This window comes from Taudactylus pleione, unplaced genomic scaffold (genome assembly GCF_031769625.1).
Source record: "Taudactylus pleione unplaced genomic scaffold, aTauple2 ptg000019l, whole genome shotgun sequence".
NCBI lineage: Eukaryota > Metazoa > Chordata > Amphibia > Anura > Myobatrachidae > Taudactylus > Taudactylus pleione.
Window position 1 is genome coordinate 14,408,278 of NW_028284421.1, and position 22,735 is coordinate 14,431,012.

Sequence of the window (22,735 nt, forward strand, 5' to 3'; positions counted from 1 at the left end):
CATCTCCTTGTTACAACCTCTTGTCTTAAACCAGTTTCAGTAGTCTCCTTTCAAAACTGGGCCAGTTTGGGGTGTCCTGCGCTCTGGATTTGAACCCTAGTATGTTAGTGACCTACTCTAATGAGGTTACCTGGATATGGTGGGTAGGCCCATAACCTTGGCCATGATTATGCTAAAAACCTTTATTGATTGCAAAATTTTATTGCATTTATATATTATCAATAATTTGGAGTTGTGCACCTGAGATTTGTCTGTTTCTGTGCCTGCAATTAGTCTCATCAGGTAGCACCTCCCATTATATATATATTCAGGGTGTACAGTCCAAGAACCTTTCCTATATACTTTACATTCAATGATGGCTATTATCTGCAGGTTCGCGGGATGTCTATGGGCGCAGCTTGTGTGCCCATGTACGCCAACCTGTATTTAGGATGGTGGGAACAAGAATTCATCTTCAGTGAGAGCAATGATCAATACACAGAGAATATAATACTTTAGCTCAGGTATATAGACGACATCCTCCTTATCTGGAGAGGCACAAAGGAGACACTGTTACAATTTATCACCATACTTAACACCAACACCCTGAATCTACATCTGACATCGGAGATCAGTCAAGAAGAGATAACATTCCTTGACTTGAGGGTGATAAAAGGTGAAAATGGTGAAATTGTAACAGATATGTACTATAAAAAAACGGCCACTAATACCCTCCTATACAGTACCAGCTCCCACTTTCCTCCGACACTCCAGAACATCCCCAAAGCAGAGTTCCTCCGCTTGAGAAGGAACTGCACAGATACTAAGACCTTTAGAGAAAGAAGCAAAAAACTGACTCAGAGACTTAGAGAAGGGGAATATAGCCATTGTTCCATTAAAAGAGCAATTAAATATACTGTACAGACGAAGAGAGAAAATCTAATCTTTCCACCCAACAAGGAAAAGAAGGTTGTGAATGAGGGAATACGATTTGTGGGCAATTATAGCCAAGAGTGGCAGGACCATCAAGAACCTTGCCAGAAAGAATTGGCCTATCCTTCTTATGGATAAGGATCTGAAGGAAAAATTGCCCTCCAAACCAATGATGAGTTGGAGGAGGTCCAAAAACATCAGGGACTCAATTGTCTGCAGTCATTTTGAAAGAACTCCCAGGAGAATATGGAAGACTAAAGGATCTCATGCATGTGGTAACTGTAAAGCGTGTGTATACATGAAGAGCAGAGAAAAGATAGAAGACAGATATGGCAACACCCGGGAGATCAGAACATTCATTAACTGCAATACAAGTGGTCTTGGTTACTGCATAGAATGTATTTGCGGAGTAAGATATGTGGGGATGACATCCAGAAAATTAAAGCAGAGAATACTAGAGCATGCTGGGAATGTCAGAAATGTTGAAACAGATCGGGCCAAGATGAGACAAATAACAACATTAGCCAAACATATTTCATCAGAGCACGATGGACAATTAAATGTGATCAGTGCTTTTGGTTTCGAGAAGATCAATCTTGGCATCCATGGGGGGGTGGGATTATGACACTATCATTATTACGAAAAGGAAGTGAGTGGATTTTTTGTTAACCTTCACCCCGTATGGTTTCAATGAGAATATTAATTTTGGGGCATTCCTCTGAAACTCTAAGCATTATACATTAGGATGATAGCTATTCAATTTTCAGACGAGATACTTCATGTGTTTCCCAGCATATATGTATGTGCATATATATATATATGTAACTATATATATATATACATATATATATATGTGTATGTGTACATACATATTTTTTAGATTTTTGAAATATTTTTTCGGTTCTTCTACTACCTCACCCTCTCTTTGTCTACCCCTATATCCCCATGCAAATAAAGAAGCAGTATTTATGGAATATATAATATATTTTTTGTGGAACAAATTATGAATTACACTCGGATATACTTAACATACAGAAGAGGGGGATTCCTCTTACTTCTGGTTTTGTTTCTTTATTTATTTCTGATATTTTCTCACTTATATATATTATTTTTATTGTTTTTTTATAATTTTTTTATTGTTAATTGTATTGTCTTTAAATATTCTTAAATTGATATTTCAGATTCCATATATGAATGAGCATCCATGAGCAGGAGTGGGTTTACCACCTTATTTGCTGGTAACAGGCAAATTTGTGGCATAAACAGCCCAGATAGTAAGGGCTTGTCGGGTAAGGGGTTAATGATGGAGGAATAGGTATGCTAAATTTAATACAGACGTAATCTTTATAACTATTGGCATAGATTATATTGCATTAAGATCCATTAAATTCCCAATAAATAAGAATGGTTATACTCCTATAATATATACCTTTATTTAATTGTTTCCATTTATGCCCATGAAATCAGCGCAGATATATGGTTACAATAGGCAAAACTATTGAGAACATTATCCTCTATACAAATAGTCAAAACTATTTTATTGCAGCTTAAAACGAACCTTAGTCTTATATATAGTAGTACTCTTAATAGAATCTATGCAATTGCGAACGGAATTTAGTCCTGTCTATATTTAAGACAGGCTTAGGGATACCTGAAAGCCATATAGTCCCGTACAGCTGATCACGGCGCTTGGCCCCGCCCACACTCATGACTTACTCAGGGGAATCCTGAGCGTAGGTGAGCAACGTGTGCTCACGTGGTCGGATGAGTCACGTGATACTCACGTGACCTCCGCAGCCCATCCCCTCTCATGCAAAGCCGATCGGACGGCAAGTATGAATGTACAATTAACTTTTATTGATGACTGGATATAAAGGATAAGACCATGAGGACACATACGGACCCAGGAGGAAGCCCCAGGGTGAAACGAGCGTTGGTCTGATGGAGGGATTACCGGAGTGCGCACACCGGATCCCAGTATAGCAGCAGTTAAATCGAGCTCCAGGCAGAACATATATTACCCATTCACTGGTAACTTTCAATCTCACTCTTTTTCATTGCAGCACTCAGCGGATAGTGAAGATTATCTTCACCAAGGGAATCATTCCCCCATATCTGCTAATGAATGCTACAATCTTATGCCTCCTAGTAGGGCATCCAGCCCTGTGAACTATGCATTCACTGTAATCCTATAAGGGTTACACATGCCTAAGAAACTTTGCTGGATTTGAATAGAACAGTGGCTTTCTTATTTCTTTTTCTCTATATGTGTTTGTCACTCATTATAATGCTGAAACAGAGAGTACAATTTTAGATGGCATTTACAATGAGTTACCTGGGAGACAAAGTATCGCTTTTATTTTTTCTAACTAAATTAAAAACTGCCAAATGTGGATAAGGAGAAAAACAGTCAATACACGAAAAGCTGTTAAATTTTTTTTTTATATATACGTAAAAATTGGTCATTTGTTATGTTATTGTCCAGATACATGCGTATATATTGCTGTAATTTGTTAAATAGTTTCACCCGTATATGAACAACTTGAGGATTAGGATACCTATATATATCTCTTGATATCTCTCTCTCTTTTGCCTTTTGTTACACTTTTCTTTCTGTAATCTCATCAGCTTCAATCTCTGGGAGCTGACAGTAGATGCCGGAACCCTTGTGGATCACCTGTATTGAAGCAGGTGACTCTCATTGATCACCTCTGCCGACGGGCATGTGATTAAAAGCAGATCATTACTTCATGTACATACAGGCGCTTTTCAGACCTATATAGAGACTTTGATTCTGAGTGGACTGAATCCACCAAATAGACTAATTATCCATACATTTAAGTGACCACATGATCATGATTGATTTAAGACAGAAAAAACTTGAATGTAGTACATAATTATGATCTTGTATGCAGGTAATCATAGCTCAACAGTGTCTGTGAAATATTATGTTTGATCTGTTGAGCCTGTCTGTAGAGGAGAGAGAGACAGGCAATTTATTTATTGTGAAATTAGGGTGTCCAAAAAATCATGCAATAGACATCTTAAGTTGTTGAATTGAATCATATGAATCAATTTATGAATTGTATGTCTGTCTTTTTGGGTTTTTTTTGTGTTTGTTGGGGTAGGTTAGATCTAGAGAAATGTATATGATTGTTTCCTATACCCATGTTATGTGTATGTTAGTAGTTGTGTCTGGTCTGAGACTAGACCAATAAAAGTTAAGTTTTATACATAGTAAGAGTGCCCCCACACAAGGAGTCTTCTTTTTTCTCCTTTCCTTGTTACGTTATCTACTGACTCTGGGGGAGCACCACCGGTACAAAAGAAATCTGTATTTGTTGAAGTGAAACGTCAATCATAATGAATTAACTTATTACCGGCTGAATATTTAGTTATCACACAAGTATAGCGTGTTAGACACTTGTGCCTAGACCACTTTCAAAAAAATATACATAGACTCTCAACAGTTCCAGGAGAAATTATCAGGACCTGCACTGAAGAAGCAGGCACACACAGCAGCAGCAGCCGCCCACGGAACAGCAGCCAGGATCCCTTACACAGAGACCAGCAGGACACAGGGGGTCCGGACAGCGAGGCAGCATCACAGGGAACTGGGGGCAAACAGCCGCAGGTCAACTGCTGATCCCAGGAACAGCAGCGAGGATCTTTTACACAGAGACCAGCAGGATACAGGAGGTCCGAGCAGCAAGGCAGCATCACAGGGAACTGGAGGGAAACAGCCGCAGATCAACTGCAGATCCCGGGAACAGCATGAATCACCGGGGGAGACCTCCACAGTCAGTAGAAAAGGTGGCAAAAGACCATCAATGTGGCCTCAGGCGTCCGCAGCTGGCAGAGGCTCCAGAATGAAACAGAGCGGCGGGGAGAGTCATACCGCCACAGGAGCCTGACAAAAGCACACTCAGGGCAGCAGGAGACTGGATGTTGGTAAAAGGTAAAGGCAGTCCTCTGAAGGTGACAGTATGTATGTGCTGGATAAATAGGCTGGATAGCAACAAGAAGCTCTGCTCCATGACTGTCCAGGCCAGGCCCCTTCACATCGTACATTTCCAAGCCAGATTCCATTTGCCATATGCACAGGATGGCTGTGCTGATATAGATTAAAATCATAAGGATGAAAAAGTAAAAGGCCCTTTGCCAGATGAAATTGGCATATTCCATTATAGCATGACGGAGGGAATTGGTGTTTCTAGAATAGAAAGGAGAATTGTTAAACAGGTCTGTGTATTTCATAGCAATTTACAGAACACATGAACAGACTATATGAAATAGACACCAAATACACCAATAATATATAATAAATGTAAAATAGAATAATTACCCTACCAAAATATAAAACATTTTTGTATATAAGGTATGTTAGAATTCCTTTAAAAAGCCCATTGTTGCACTCACTGGGGGTGATGCAGAGTTGAACACAAGTCTATTTGCGGAGTGTTATCCTGTTTTCTCAGCGCACATGTTCTGGAACGAAGGGCTCCATTTAACGAGACTAATGAGGTTATATCCTCCTTTCAGTATTTAACAAACAGCTGTTGCCATACCACTTCCGCCATCTATAGATGGCGATAGCGATATAGACCCTATTGCCGTCAATGGGGAACCAGCAAACGCCTTTCAGACATTGGCGAGTCGACAGTGGGCGTAGGTGTAGACTGTTCATCGCGCATGACAGAACAGCTCGTTGCTGTGATAGGTTGCCAGCAACAATGTGGAGGATGCTGCCAAGGAGAGGGACGTCGCTGGACCTTGCCGGCGGAGTAAGTAATGTTAAATACCAAAGGCATATTCGTTAGTATCACTGTAATACTAAACGAAATATGCTACTGGTAATAAGGATCATTATTAATTAGGGCCCTATGTGTACGGAACTACAGGTGATGCCGAGCCGTACGCATCTCCCACATTTCCAGTTGCAACTGAGTAATCACAACTGGGGTTATGTTATGTGGGGTAAATTAAAAGAGGATGTACTGACGGCATTGCAGGCTATGCAGAATTGCACCAAGGCTGGGGCTGGAGCAAGTGTGCACAGATTATGAGGATGGCTATGGAAAGGGTGGTCCAGCCACAGAGATGAGTACAATGCTGCAATTGGTGAGTATAGGCATTTAGTTCTGTGCAGGCAATGTGGGAGCAATTATGGCCGACTTGCAATCAGCGCTGCATCTGCCCCAGTGTGTGTCATTTCTGAGACCCCAGACATAAAGTTAATAATTTCTAATCTAAAGAAAGAAAAGGACAACCTAAGGTATGTAAATGCAAAATGTATGTAATGGCCATGAGGTAGAAATGGCTATGAACATACTGTACACCGTATTACATGTAACATTATCAAAAATTCACCTCATGATTTCCTTGTTGGTTCCGAGATCTTTCACCTTCTGTCCATGCTTGGTGCTGCGGGTAGGTTGTTGTGCTGTCACCTTCTGTTCACATCTGGTGCTATGGGTGGGTTGTTGTGCTGTCACCTTTTGTCCACGTCTGGTGCTGCGGGTGGGTTGTTGTGCTGTCACCTTTTGTCCACGTCTGGTGCTGCGGGTGGGTTGTTGTGCTGTCACCTTTTGTCCACGTCTGGTGCTGCGGGTGGGTTGTTGTGCTGTCACCTTTTGTCCACGTCTGGTGCTGCGGGTGGGTTGTTGTGCTGTCACCTTCTGTTCACGTCTGGTGCTGCGGGTGGGTTGTTGTGCTGTCACCTTCTGTTCACATCTGGTGCTGCGGGTTGGTAGTTGTGCTGAAGTAGCAGCAAGAATACACTTATTATACTGGGACACATTGTATGTTATGTGCAGGCAGAAAGATCAAGATGATGATGTTTTTTTGTTGTATGTATGCAATCCTGAGTACACAACTGTAAGTGCTTATTGTCAATGCTCATACATGGAACACTTATTACTATTTGTAACAGTGACTGTGTAATATACACAGATCCCATCACTGCTTCAATGTCAGCCATTACTAATCTCTCACAGTGGATGACTGATGATCCATTTATAAAATGCACCATCATATTCTGCAGCTGGAATCGGTATGAAATACCAATGGCTGAAAAGGCGCCAGTTCTCATATCGATGCCGGAAGCATGAAGGGAGAACATCCCAACAGCGGCTCGTAAGTATGCTCACTGCCTTGGTGGTGCCTAACCCTAAAACTCCTGGGGTGGTGCCTAACCCCAAGCCCCATGGGGTGAGGCTAACCCTAACCCTCCCTGGGTGGTGCCTAACACTAAGTATCCCCAAGAGTGCCTAAACTGAACCCTCCCTCCCAGCATCCTAAACCTAACCTTCCTAACTTGAAATCACTGTTTAATAAATGCTCCCTCAAAAAACAAATGAGGGAGCATGAGACTTTGCGGAGACTGGCTAAAACTGAGATGGAACTTATATATAGATACAATACACTGCAACCTATAGGATTAAACAGTGTTTTCGAGTTAAAATGGTACACCCTTTCTGTTTTTTTACATGATGGGAGTAACACTCCCTAAGAAAGCGGAATATTAAAGGTGTAGGACAAATAGGTTGCGAGAAGAAACAGGATTTATTTACGGCTGAGCACCATTATTGGAACACACCAAAAGATATATTAAAAGGAACCATCGATCAAGTAACAAAAGACATATTTTATTTGTTTGGGAGCACCTATATGAATGACACTCATTTATTATTTTTTTGTAACCCTAACCCTCCCCGGGGGTGCCAAACCCTATCCCCCTCCCCTTCCCCTAGGCTAACCTAACTCTCCCTAGGGGGTGTCTAAACCTAACACTAACCACCACCACCCCCCCCCTCCCCCCCCGCGGCTACAACCTAACTATACCCGGCTTACCTCGTTCAGGGTGCCGGCTGTCTAGATTTCTGCGTGAGGCTAAAGATAGGCATCAGCATTTTGACGCCTATCTTTAATCCTGGGTCAGCCTTCTGCCTACGGGATTCCGACGGCCGGCATTCCGGGCGACGATAAATTAACCGCATCCCCTGCAGCCATATGAGCAATTGTTGTACAAAGAGGCAGTGAGACATGAACCTATGTACTAAATGTGAAAGGGAAAGCAAGCTGTAAGGTGTGACTGAGCAGGAGGTATTGGGAATATGTATCAGATGCAGAAAGGAGGAAAATGGCTCACGGAGCACATGGTGTTCTGCAGTCTGGCATTATATTGTCTTCTCTATTTTTAAATCTATAACTGACCCTCTAATAGTGTGCAGTACATCGGGAAAATGGAGCGGCAGTCATTTTCCAGGCAATTGCCCTACTGTGCATGCGCAGAATGCTGGGAAAGTGGTCGCTGTGCTCATGTTCCAGGAGTTCTGTGTGGTGTCTCTCCAGCCGACGTGGGACAACGGAAAGGTAAGTACTTGGAAGTATGGGTGTGCGTGTGCAGTGTGGGAAAACCCTGCACCCATTATAGATACGCCCCTGGTTTCTCTGTGTATGAAATCTTACCTTCACTCCCAGAAGGTTCCTGCAGCCCGGGGTCAGTGCACTCACTCTCTCCTGTGTTCTGCTGGCCACGCATCTGTCAGTCATACAATTCTTTATGTTAAATTGCAGTAAACTTAAAGCACTTACAGTAAATAAATGTAAACACAAACGCAATAGGCTTCATGACCTTGAAAGGATTTAGGAGTCTATTTAGTAAGAAGCACAATATCGGCAACATATATGTGGCTTTTATTGACAGAGATGTACAGAATTAATAAAAGTATAGCGGCCAGGACAAGACTAGCAGACAAGACGTGTCCCGGCTTGGAGAAACCTCACAGGCTGTGGGCTCTTTTTGCTGTCTTACACAAATGTGCAACATATACCAGTAGCCCAGTACATGCTCAATTCAGGGAGTGGCCCATGAGAGCATTGCATTGTGGGAGAAAGCGGAGAAATATCTTTTCTCTCTACCAGTGCGAGCGCTCATAGCGCCATCTAGAGATGGCAACAAGTATTGGACAGAAGATGAGGAGGATAAATATGTGAATTTTCTGCACTTTTCTCTTTACTACAGACAAAGTCGTCCAATATATTGTTTTCTACAGCTAAACTGCTGGAGAAAATCCAGTTTTAGGTTTACCAAATAGACCCTTTTGTGGGTTTTCATTCAAGGCTATGAGAGGAACATGGTTGTTATAGGAAAAATGGCGGCACTAGGAATCCAAGGGGCCCCACCTGGGTAGAGGGATCCTTTAGAAAAGTATCATCTTAGATGGCAGCACAGCTTTAAAAAATGCTGCCATGTATTTTCCCCTACACCCCAACACTGACCCAATACTATTCACCCTCATTTACAAGAGCAAATTTTCTACTGCAATACTAAAAAGATGATACTTTTCATATAAGAAAGAATATAACAGGTATAAATACTACAACATGAGCTCTGTATTCAAATAATTATTCATTTTAACTGGAGAGTCACAATGCATTACACTTTAGCCTGTCAGACCATTTAGCAGCTGCATCCCCTACAAAGGCTGTAGCTCTGCCTCTGACGGTCTGCAATGACACCGGTAGTGATCCTACTGCTCAGACAGAGCAGACAGACTGGATCTTGCTCTATGTGAAAAACTGAAAAATGATCATACAGGTTGGCACTGCTGGGGGGGCTGGGTGCGGTGGTGTTGAGTCGGTCTGGGGGGCGTGATGATGCATCATTGTAGCATTGCCCCCCCCTCCTCTATGCAATGTAGCATTGTGAAGCGGTGGGTGGAGGCATGATGATGCAATTCAATGCAAATTGAATCATCGGCCGCCTGTGCCGCCCACTACATTCAGGAAGAGGGTGGTCTCGGCTTGGGTGGACCCAGCCAATGGGAGATTTGTCCACCCCTCCTGGTTGCTGGGAGCACCCCCCAATTTTTGTGAGTCTCCCGGCCATTTCAGGAGAGTAGGCAAGTATGGTACAAGTATATATGTTGCATATACTTTAATTTTGATTTACTGCAGACTGGAGCAGACAGACAAATGTTAGACATAAGTGTCTGTCACTACCACTTAGCAATAAACTGTCACTTGAAGCAATATATATTAGAGAATAAAGTCATGCCTCATTCTTGGATCACTCATTGAGCACAGTATCTGCCCGTGTAGCATGCTATGGATATTAGCTCACCTCTCCCAGTTCTTCATGCTGGTCATGTTGTTGCGTCATAGAGCTTTTTAAAATACTGGGGCATTTGATAGTAAACTCTATTGCATTGAACCAGCAGCTTCCTAGTATAAAGAGAATGAGGTCATTATAAGAATGCATACAACTTATCAAGTGCTTGAAGTGCCCATGGAGCACAACTCTACACACACCCACTAAGCACACACAATGAGGCTGGTGATTGCTGTCCTTACTCTATTTACCTCTATTTGTAGATTACTATAACATTAACAACCAAGTCAAAGTACACCTCCAATGTACACAAACATTCAGGGGCATCTTAAGAGAGGAGGGGGCCCGTGTGTACTCCCCGTGCGGGGCTCCCTCCTCTTTCCCCAGTGGCCGGCAGCTGGCTGATTCAGCTAGCCAGCCACCGGAACCTTAGTAGACTCCGGGCACTAGAGTGTGCCTGGAGTCTACTGCTCATGCGTGGAACACCGGAAAAAATGGCAGCAGCAGCCATTCTCCTGTATTCTGAGCAGCACTGACACCTGACGCGGGACCAATGGACAGGCAAGTTTAAAATAATATAAGTGCAGTATATGCAGTGAGAGCCCCCCTGGACCAAGGGGCCTGTGTGCCCCGCACACACTGCCCCCATTATAGATACGCCACTGCCAACGTAGGAGAGAGATAAGTTGGATGGAGGTAAAGGGCCTGATTCATGTACTGTATATGCAGGTCTGCGAGGCCTTACGGATGGGAGAAAGCGGTAGTGGGTGTCTCTATGCTGGCTTTGCCCAGTCAAACATTAGCATATTTTTGCAGCAGATCTGTGTGCATAATCGCAGCTAAATTCGCAATAGCAATCCATAGTGAATCAGGCCCGAAGTACCAAACAATCAGTTTCTAACTGTCCATTTACAGGCATTGTCTGAAAAATAATAGCTAGGAGCAGATTGGTTGGTACTTTGGGGTCTATTTACTAAGCCTTGGTGGAGATAACGGGAACAGAGATAAAGTACCATCCAATCAGCTCCTAATTGCTTTTTTTTTTTAAAGCATACTGCATTAGTAAACGCCATTATGCTATAAGTGTCAGGACAAATCACATTCAAAATGCGATATGTCATGCATCCCGCCCCCCATGTGATTTATCAGTAAGGGCCCTGTAAACCTTCTATTTATTAAGTCACAATTATTATACGAGGGCTGTTTGAAAAGTAATGAGACTGGCTCTATTTTTCTGTCCCATAGGTAGACGTGGCAATGCACGGCTGGTTATTGTGAAGCTCATACACACATGTGTCTGAACCTGTGGTTGGACTGCCATAGTCTTCTTGGTTTGGTCACAGCGAGTGGAAGATCTTTGCACATTTCATCATGGTGGATGAAATTGTTATATGAAGAAAGAAAGAAAAGATTTGTCCTACAAGGTGGTGCACAAACTGATAATTATAATAAAATATATTCTTTTATTAGATATGCATTAAAAAGTTCCCACAGGAACAAATCAGCAAAATTAAAATTAAAATGTAAAGCAAGAGTGTAATTAATGTGACTTTAAGTAAGAAAAGTGAAATAAAATTTCAAAGAGAAAAAAAGTGTGATTGAATTTTGTGTTAAACTTGGAAAAAGAGGAAATGACACTCATGAAATGTGACGGCAAGCATATGACAGAGAAACAATTCGCTGTGCTGCAGTATTTCGGTAGTGGAAGCACTTCAAAGAGGGTAATACTGGGGTCTTCAAACTTGGCCCTCCAGCTGCTGTGGAACTACACATCCCAGCATGCACTGCCACTTTTTTGATATAACAGCATGCTAAAACTATGTGCAGTGCATGCTGGGATGTGTAGTTCCACAGCATCTGGAGGGCCAAGTTTGAAGACCCCTGGGGTAATACGTCACTGACTGACAAAGTGCATTTAGGGAGACCATCCGCCGTGGTTACAGATGTCAACATTGCCAAAACTGCGGAGATGTTGCAAAATGAGAATTGTGACAAAGGGTCTGAAAATACATTGCATGTGTGCCAGGTGGGTAACCAGAAATTTCACAGAAGAGTAGATGCAACAATGAGTTGAATCGTACAAGAACACCATTCGAATGTCGGAGAGGATATCCGATTTCCTGACATTGATTGTGACGAATCGTTCATTTGTCATTATGATCCGGAATCCAAAACACAGTACAGTGTATGGAAAAAACACGCAAATTTGCCTATGCCCAAAAAGTTTTGTGTGATTCCTGCAGTGTGTAAAGTCATGCTTTTGCTGTTCTTTAATGCGCATGGTATGATCTTACAGCACTGGGTTCACCTTGGATAGACAATTAATAGTGACTATTATGAAATGTCCTGCAAACCCATTTGCATGGAGAAATGAGTAAGAAAAGACCACATTTGCTAAAGGAACAGTGTTCTTTGCTCCAAGACAATGCCCAACCACCTGTTGCTGCTGTTGCATTGGCAGCACTGACTGACATTAATGGGACAGCACTGGAACACCTTCCATATAACCCGGACTTAGGGCCTAATTCAGATCCGTTCGCTAGAAGCGAGTACTCCCACTTTGCTTTGGCAAGCAATCACTTTTTTTGTAGACGCCCACTTGCGTACGTCATCTCCAGGAAGTGCATGAACCCATTGGTACATCAAGCAACATCGGATGCGATCGCAGTGCTTGAGGTTGTCTGTACCCTGCCGCATGCACTGCGAGCACTTCAGTGTATATTTCTAGCAAGTGACTTGTCCTATGATGCTGGCTGTTAATTATGCACGCCTCTGAAATGGCGTTTAAACACTCAGGCACGCCTGTGTCCGCAACTCCACTCCCCCATTACTACTGCCCGGCCCCGTTAACACCCACAGATGGCCTCTCCTGTCACTCATTCCTCTCTTTGCAGGGCAAGCCAGCGTATCCCGATCACTAGTACTAGTTTGCGCATGCGCACTGCGAACTATATGCATGCACAATTTGCAAACATTGGCAGCAACGAGCGATTGCTTGCTAGCAAGCAGGTTTGAATCAAGTCCTTAGCGCCTTGTGATTTCTGGACATTCCCAACCCTGAAAAAACAACTGCGAAGAAAGTTCTCAACAGATGATGAAGTGAAAAATGCCACAGCTGCAACACTAAAAGTGATGTCACAAAACAGTCTACTGCTGAATGTGAAGCACGCTACTTTGAAAAAGAAAAATGTTCAGATCCTGTGGAGTCATCTGATTCTGATTAAAAAAATGAGTCTCATTACTTTACAATCAGCCCTCATAAAGTATGTCTTGTGTAGTTTCAGATATGTAGTCACTTGATTTTCAAGTCCATGTCCTTCCTTTCCATGAAACTTAGGAACACCTGGTTGCTACTCCATATTATTACTGCTGCCCTATACATGGCAGCCACTAAGGGACTGATTCCGAGTAGGACGCTGCATCCCCCATGAGTGTATCTTTGCCAGTATTACTTCTGTGACTTTATGCCAATGCCGCTATAAGCCCTTCCCTGTTGTACAGCCATGTGCCATCACTAAGACACCCACTCTGAGCACTGCTTGCTGCATCTTTATACTCAACCATCAGTTGCACCATGGAAACTTGCACCAGCCCCATAGTACAGATTGTCTATCAGAGTATGACCTCCAATTGGAACGATTGTGCTTCTGTGACACGCCCATAAGACAGACCATCTCTGTGTCCAATCAGCCACCTCCCAGTCACCACACAGAAATGCCCAATACATTTTCAAGACATTTCCTAAGCTGTGCGTGTGTCAGTCGCGATTCTTTGCGCACGGACTCTGGACACATGCGCAGAAGAAAATAAATCACTCCGCTACTTCCAACATCGACATTATGTCCGGCTCAGAATCACACCCAATGTGTGCTCAGTGCATTGCTATGTGCCGCTACTGTCCATCTTATAGAGTAATGTGACCTTAATGCTCCTTTAAGCCGGTTATTATTGTATCAAACTTTTTAAAGCTATTAAAAAAAAGAAAAGAAAAGAAGCTGCTAGAATTGGGCACCATCCTATCTGTAGTGTGGGCCTGATTCAGATTTGTGTGCTTGCCCGATGCTTTCTTTCCATACAACTCCGATGGTTGCGACGCATGTGCAGATCTCACAGTGCCCCCTAAGACACAGCACGATTGATATCCTGCCATCATTTAGGGGCAGGGAAAGGGCAGCAACAGCCAATGTCCCAGAAAATTAGGGTGTCAACCATGCTTTCATGGAATGCAGAGGTCAGTGCCTGCATCTTCTGACACAACCTCACTGGCCCCGGCAGCATGAAATACACGGCCATCCTGAGTGAACTGAGAGTCACATAGATGGCCGATGTTCACCCAAGTGAGCGCAGAGGCAGCAGCAGATCACAGAAGCCGGCAGGATGTGCCTATTTATACAAGACGCCTCCTGTAGCATTAGTACAGTGGCTGTGTGATAGGGTACAAGGGAATGGGATTGAAATACCGGCGGTCAGGATGCCGCTGGTCAGAATACCGACAGCAGCATCCCAACAGCCAGAATCCAGACACCCATAGGAACTAAAGGTAAGTCTCCCCCTAACCCCTACCCTAACTCTCCCTCCCTGGTGCCTAACCCTAACCTACCCCCCTAGTGCCTAAGCCTAGCCTTCCCTTCCCCACACCCTAACCCTCCCTCCCCAGTGCCTAACCCTAACCTCACTACCTAACGCTAACCTCCCCCGAACTTACCTTTGAGATGCCAGCGGTCATCCTGGGCTTTCGGGATTTGGCTCCATGTGCAGATGTGGCTCCATTGTGCAGATATGGAGAGTTGCATGTTTAACCCATAAATTCTAGGTGGGAGCTCTGGCTCAGATTGTAATTGGCAGCAATAAAATGTAACAAAACCATCACAGAGCAATACAAAAGGGAAGGCACTTTCCTTATAGCAAACCTATCCCCCTTCCCCATAGGAACATAACAGCTTACCATTCCAATCTGTTGGTGCCCGAATGGTCACGTAGTGGTCTAGGAGAGGTAGTGTAAAGGATAGAATTGTTTCACCATTAGGCCCCTAAAAATCAGATATAGTTATTTGTAGGTGATAGTCAATATATTAAGCCAACCACACATACATCATTCATATTACTGTGAATCCTATTATTTACAGACAGATCTTGTAAAATGTATATTTGCTAAGCCAGAATGCACTAAAATACATGATCCTTAACATGATATTTCTATCAGCAGTTCTAATGTCTTACAAATGTAATAGTGTACAAAGCTCTGCTTACCGTAACACCCCATATGGATCGCTTATTAGGATGATGGAGTTTGAAGCGGAATCCATTCTTCTCGGATGGCCACTCACTAATTTCACACAGTGTCAGGTGGATGGTGCCAACCCACTGCTGTAAATTGGGTAGAAACATCACGCCTGATTTTAGGATGCCCCAAAGCTTCATCCAGCCAAGTTTGAATGTTCCTCGAATCTAGATGAAAACATACAAACTTTAACTAATGTGAAAATAAGAAAATCCAAATCCATGTCACCAAGCCCAAAATAGCTGTAATTGGATTGTCTTCACTCTGTGTGAAAAAATAAAACTTCATATAGACTAAGCTCAAAGCATCCAATGTTTCTGCAGGATAGTATAATTCCAAACAAAAGTAACTGTACTGCAGTCATAGTATTTATTAATTAACACACACATATTTTGCAGTTATTTTACAGAGACTATTTCAGTCATTCACATCAGTCCGTGCCCCAACAAAGCTTACAATCTATATTCCCTACCAGGGTCACCATAAGGGGGGGGACTGCTGAGCCTGGAGTCATGGGCCCAAACACTGGCAGAATAGGAGAGGGCACGCGCTACTCGATTGAGTTATAGGAGGAAGGTCTCCTCCAACCCCCGCTGATGGACCGATTCCCCCTTCAGTATATGATTGCAATGGGGGCGGAGCCAATACAACAAGCCCCACCCCCAAAACACCCTCGAATTGCATAATTTTGGAGGGGGTGGGACCTATGATGCGAGGTGCTCACCCCCATTAGGAACCTGCTGTTACATCAGAAGTGTAAGTATGTATGTGTTTTATCATTGGTATGTGTCTGTTAGTGTGTATATATGTGTATGTATGTTAGTGTGTATATATCATGTGTATATATGTGTTAGTGTACATATAGGTGTATGTATATTTGTGGGTATATATGTGTTAGTGTGTGATTACTGTATATGTGTTAATGTGTATATATGTGTGTTACATATATACAGTATATAGCAATCATGTATACATTATATTATATACATGTGTGTGTTTAATAAAAATGAACAATCTACCTGGTTCTACAATACACTATGTGACAATCTACCTGGTTCTACAATACACTATGTGACAATCTACCTGGTTCTACAATACACTATGTGACAATCTACCTGGTTCTACAATACACTATCTGATAATCTACCTGGTTCTACAATACACCTTTGAATTTTGTTTAATAGATAATGGATTTCGTTTTTTTTCATTATGTTCCTTAAATAATGTTACTTGTACCAGATAACTGCATAAGATACCCTAAATGACTAGTAAGGTCACCCAGCAGAAGTGGGTAGGAAAAGGCTTACCTTGCTCTGGGACATTACACTGGAAGACTTTTCTTCCCTTTCTTTCTCTTCATTATTATTTCCTTGGTTAAATCCTAAAGTGCAAAAATAGATTTTACCATTCAAATATAAAAAAATTAAAAAAGTAGATATTTGGGATTGTCAGCAATGGTGAAACCCAAGTGCCAGCACAAGCAAGCAGTATAAGAGGGGTACAAACAAAGTTTAAGAAAATTACCTCTTTTGCGAAAAGAGAATTTAGAGCATGAGCTGTACATGGCTGTATACACAACACATGTACAACATCAAATGCACAGCATGAACTGCACAGCACAAACAGCATAACATGGAATGCATGACATCACAATGACTGCCATTTATGATCTCATACATGTTAAACAAAATTTGCATAATTTATGCAAGTGTTTACTATGTTAAAGAGAATGTACAGTATATCACTGCTAAATTACTATAGGTCTAAAAATGAAAGCATTAAACAGGAAAGAAGTGGTATACCTGTGGATAAAGACACAAAAAAATTAACAAAACACCTCAGAAGTCATATTTTTTAAATGAAATATTAACATTTTTTTTTTTTTTTAAATATGTTCTCAACTAAAATATAGCGGGTTTTTTAATGATAATTTCTGACTCTGAGCAGTTTATGAAAAAAATTGTTTAGCCAGTAAAGTTGTTAAGCAATAAGCCACATTTTACACCCCAAATTGGCTACTGGAAGTATAGGCCAAGCAGAAATTATGGCTAACATTTAATATTATGTAAGTAAAATAAGCAGATCAAAACTGTTCTCTCTATAGAATAATGTGACAAGTAAATCCCTACTGCACCATTGATCTGTAGCGTTACAAACAAGGATTTTCAGGAACATTGAAACAGTTTAGTAAGTTATTGCGCTCTCTGCATGTGATATAGCATGGGCAGAGAAAACGGAGCTGATGCTCCGGGTGCCGGCTGTAAACACTGTACAGTGCGCATTAGAACTTTTTTTTGTCCCTAGTTATAATGGATTGCTGGGGACACTTTCCCAATCCCCGACATAATAGAGAAGATATGACTGGGGTTCCTGTGGGAACATCACATCTATAATATATAGTTGGCTGCAGGCAGCGTCTCTGTATTACAATGGGGCTGTAGCTCTATGTCCCCATTCATTTGCTGCGGTCCCTTTAACCTCTGCTCCTACCTCCTCATTGAACTATGCTTCCCCCACTGACCTATGCTTCCCCCCCAATAATCTTTGCTCTAGTATTATCTTAACATATGGGCAGGTGGCACCCCAGAAAATGTTATTTCAAGACTGAATAATCACCCTGCTATATATATGAAATTGAATGCATTTATATAGGTACAATGTATTAATGGTAAATCATGTGTTAATTCATATATTTACACAATGTTAAATATTAAAAAATAGTATTTTATTTATTTAAGTATAAATTCATACATTGTGGACATGTTTATGTGAACGTATGGCACCACATCTCTGTGCCATTATATTACTCAGTACTACCTTTTACCCCCTCTAATAAAGAACTAGTGTACTCTTCTGACAGCCTGGACTATGTGGTGCTGTGGGAGGAGCTCGAGCCAGAGGCTCTCCTATTACACTGAAAAAGGAGGGAATCCCTGCTGACATGAGGACTGGGGGGAAGGTTATATAAGGTCTGGTAAAGGACTGTTGGAGGAGGTGCATCTGAGACCTGCCCTGAGTGTCTCCTAACCAGGGCCGGTTCTAGACATTGTGGAGCTCAGGGCTGAAGTTCCCAGTTGCGAGAAAAAAAAAAAAGACTTTACAGTTGGCTTCTGGAATGGCTGATTGGGGTGGGGACATGTCCTTGTGCAACACCCCTATTTCACCCTTTATAATACATTGTGCCACACACATGCAGTGCCCTTTCTTACACATTAAGCCACACACATGTAATGCCCATTATAATACATTGTGCCACACACAATAATGGCCTTTATAATACATTATGCCCCACACATGTAATTCCCTTTCTAATACATTATGCCACACGCAGTAATGCCCTTTCTAATACATTATGCCCCACACATGTAATTCCCTTTCTAATACATTATGCCACACACATGTAATGCCCATTAATACATTATGCCACACACATGTAATGCCCATTAATACATTATGCCACACACATGTAATTTTATAATACATTATGCCACACACATGTAATGCCCTTTATAATACATTATGCCACACACATTTAATGCCCTTTATAAAAAAACACACACATATAGGCTACCACATGAAAAAACACACACATACAGGCTACCACATGAAAAAACACACAAATATAGGCTGCTACATGAAAAAACAGACACATAATAAATAAAGATATTAAACTGTCAGTAATACTCATCCAGCCCGGGGAAGAGAGGGATATTTGCTGGGTATTATCACAGAAACCCCATTACTGGGTATTTGTTGGTTATTATCACAGTCCTATGATAACAGCAAATACCCAGTTATGGGGTATGGTGATAATATCTAACAAATACCCAGTTACGGTGGTCCTGTGATAATACCCAGCAAATACCCAGTTATGGGGTCTGGCGCAAATATCCAGTTATGGGGTCCGGTGATAATACCCAGCAAATACCGGGTCCAATGATAAAGACCAGCAAATACCCAGTTATGGGGACTGATACACCACCCTCCCACCCCCACGGAGGTGCAGTTACCTGGTGGTGAAGCACAGCTCTGCTTGTCCCATGCCCAATCCGGAGTGCGGCAGATGGGAGCGGACAGCCAGGGCCCCTACCATGTGAGAACAGAGGGGAAAGAAGTCTCAGGCGGCATCCGGAGTGCGCCCGTTGGAAGTGCCTCTACAGTAGAGGGCAGAGAAGCAGGGCCTCTCTAGCCACATGACAGCCGGGCAGGGTGGAGTGAAGGAGGTCTCAGCCGGCATCCGGACTCCAGAGTTTCAGTGCAGCTGTTGTGAGTGGCGCACCGAGTGGATAGAGCGGAGAGCAAGGGCCCTTCCTGTCAGTGTCATGTGACACCCAGGAGGAGAGGAGGGAAGGTGGTGATTGGCTGCAATGTCACTGCCGCTGTGATGATTGGTTAGGGACAGGCTGACAGCGCGTCCTGCTGCAGGACTCGGTAATTTTTAACATTTGAGTCCTGCCATGCTGCCTGTAGTGCGGCGCGTATTTTGCAATCACTGCCACTGGTCATGGTCGCCCGCCCCTAGAAACGGCCCTGCCAATGGGCGGGGAGCGGCAAATGCGTGTGGGTGGAGAGCGGCAATGGTCGGTTCCTCCACAGCTCACAGATGGGGAGGGGACTCAGCGGCACCCTCTAGGGGCCGGCGCTCTGGGCAACGGCCCTGTTAGCCCGCCCCTAGAACCGGTACTGCTCCTACCTCAGAGTCAGAGGAGACTTGTTGGCAACATGACTGTGTATAGTCTGCAGGGACCGGAGCTCCGGAGTCATAGGACAGTACTGGAGTGAAGTGCTGTCTAGCTGCATCTCCTCAGGGAACAGTGCTGACTGAGAAGCAAAGAGTGGGTGGCGGATCCCGGCGGAGCTGCATCAGAGCCCGGCCTTCTCTCTTCAGTGACCAGCCGGGTGTAGCAGTGTAAGGAGGTGTGGCTCCCTCAGTCGTTGAGCTGGAGGAAGACCAGGGTGGTGCAGTGAGTAGTAAATACAGTCTCCTCTAACATACTCACCATTTAGGCACAGCTCCCAGGGTCAGATAGGGGACCGGCTAATTACCCTTCAGCAAGGATACACACAGCCTCATAAGAAGTTAAATAAATGAGCTTAAGCTTCTATTACCTGGAGGAAAGTAACCAGGATTACAACAGAGCACTTCTAAAAAAGTAACTATCCAGGTTAGAGAACAACAGGAAAACTATATACAGTATAATCTTTCTCAGTTACAATCGCAGAGAGGGAATTAAACAGACAGGTAGAACTAAGTACAAGTGCAGAGACCAGAAAGGAAAGTCTTCAGTGTTATTGCAGGAGTCAGATGTTTATCAATGTTAATTGAGCCTGTTAACAAACTATTAACAAACTATTGCCAGCAGTAGATATAACATTTGCTTCTCGGAGATGAACATCTCCATTAACTGCGCAGTGAAACCAACAGTTTAGAAAAAGCATCTTCAAACATCATCCCGGGCACTGGTTTGCAAACACTATTTAACAATAATCCATCACTTGCGTGTAGTGATAACGCTCAGGTTTAATGTGAAAGTTAGGAGCGATACATGTTCGCTGGTTTATTTAAAACTAAAAATATAACTTAATGTGTTATTACTGACCTTCTTGTTCACATTGGTAATAGTGGGCCCTTATTCTACTTTATTTTGCATTGCATTATTGTTGGTATATGTGTTATTAACCCATTTCTTAACAGTCGTACAGAGGACTGCAGCAGAGCCTACCAATCTGGGATCCAGATAAATTAAATCTATCCGTGTATCCAAGTGTACTTTACTGACTGCACAATGTAAATCGTATAGTGTCATGTAATATGGAAATTGTGTTTTTGTTCAGTTGTGTGAACTGCTATCATTGAATAAATTCATGGTATAGTTTTAAAAACATTTTTACCCGAACCAAGAAATAATACAGCCTGGTAAGAAAACACGCACCACATCTGGGACTGACATTTAAGTGGGCTGTTACAGGCATACTAGGCAGCTGCCCAAGACCCCATGATTCTAGAGACCCTCGAGCAAAGGTGGGCTGAAGTGGGGTATCTGCCCCCTGGGCTGGTGCCTCCAGAGCTTCATGAGAGGCATGTAGGGAAGCTGCCCACCAGAGCCGTAACTATAATTTTTGGTGCCCTGTGCCATAAAGAGCATTGGCGCCCCCCTATTTTTTAAATAGGGACATAATGCACCCAAAAAAGGGGCATGGCCTCATGGTGAAGGGCCAGGGAATAGATAGGGGAGGCCAGCAGATGATAAAATAAGAGGAAGCTACAAGTGAGACTGATAATAAACATAAAATTGACAGACCCCTTGTCCTGTGGTGCTCTGTGCCATGGCACAGATGCACTACCCTAGGTACGGCCCTGCTGCCCACCCAGCAGCTCTGGTTTTGTATAATCCACAGTCAAAGTGGCTGGGGAGTATCATTCTCTGCCTGCCTCTCAGCCAGCAGCACTATGCATGGAGTAAGCAGCTGCACACCATGCATAGGACAGCCGGCTAAGAGGCAGACTGGGAAATATGCTTCCTGGCAGCACTGATTGTGAATTACACACAGACTGGTCAGGCAGCATTCTTTACCTGTCTCCAAGCCTGCAGCCAGACAGTGACTGTCTGTCAGCACTCTGATTGGTGGATAGCTACAGCCATCCACCAATCAGAGTGCTGACGGACAGTCACTCTATGGAAGTATATGGAGAGATGGCATGGAACTAAAGGAGGGGTAAGTATTGGGTGGTGGCGGCAGTGGGTTTCCAATTGTAGGGACACCAGTGCATTGCATTGCCCAGGCCCTAAGATGCTGTAAAGACAGCCCTGCTATATCCATATGATCTTTACTCCTTCCCCACATTGCCCACTGCTTTTTCCCTCCCACTGAGCTTCTTCCCCACCACTTTTTCCCACCTTTATGGAAATGAAAGCACACATCTTGTAAGCTTCATGCCAGTGTAAGTGATACATTTTTAATAAAGCAATATATTTTAAATGTAATTCTTGGGGCAGTCTTTTCTTATTAGTATAGTAAAAACATTAAAATATCAGACTTGCAATTGCATATCATATGTATATTATAGTAGGTACAAGCGTCTTAATTGGATAGCCTCTGCTTCATACAATGCTCCGGAGAAGCAACAGAGGCAAAGCACACCGGCTAGAATACATGTTGGAAGGAAGGTGGCTTTCAATCAATGACACTTCACTTTTCCTGTGTCATTGGCCCTTCAGTCTTCAGTAAGGTGCTGAGGACAGGAGGGAGGAGAGGGAGGGACAATAAAACTGAATGTTTGTTTTATTATTTTGGTTGGCAATGAATCATGTTGGGGCAATCACTAAATCATTGAATCAACGTGTTTTTATTTTTTTCCTGTCAGGGACAATTTGTGTCTTTTTTTTTTCCCTGTCGGGGACAATGTGGGTCTTTTTTTCTGGGGC

General features: G+C 42.9%; 1 protein-coding gene across 1 annotated transcript in view; it reads left to right on the forward strand.

Annotated features, from left to right (window-relative positions):
- KLF13 (KLF transcription factor 13) overlaps positions 1 to 11,604 on the forward strand; it is a 207,888-nt gene extending 196,284 nt beyond the window's left edge. Inside the window, exons 2-3 of the mRNA XM_088445575.1 lie at positions 6,956 to 7,047; positions 8,138 to 11,604. Of these exons, the coding sequence (XP_088301701.1) occupies positions 6,956 to 7,047; positions 8,138 to 8,290 (245 nt within the window). The 3' untranslated portion in view covers positions 8,291 to 11,604. The remainder of the gene's footprint in view (positions 1 to 6,955; positions 7,048 to 8,137) is intronic.
- Positions 11,605 to 22,735: the final 11,131 nt, after the last annotated feature.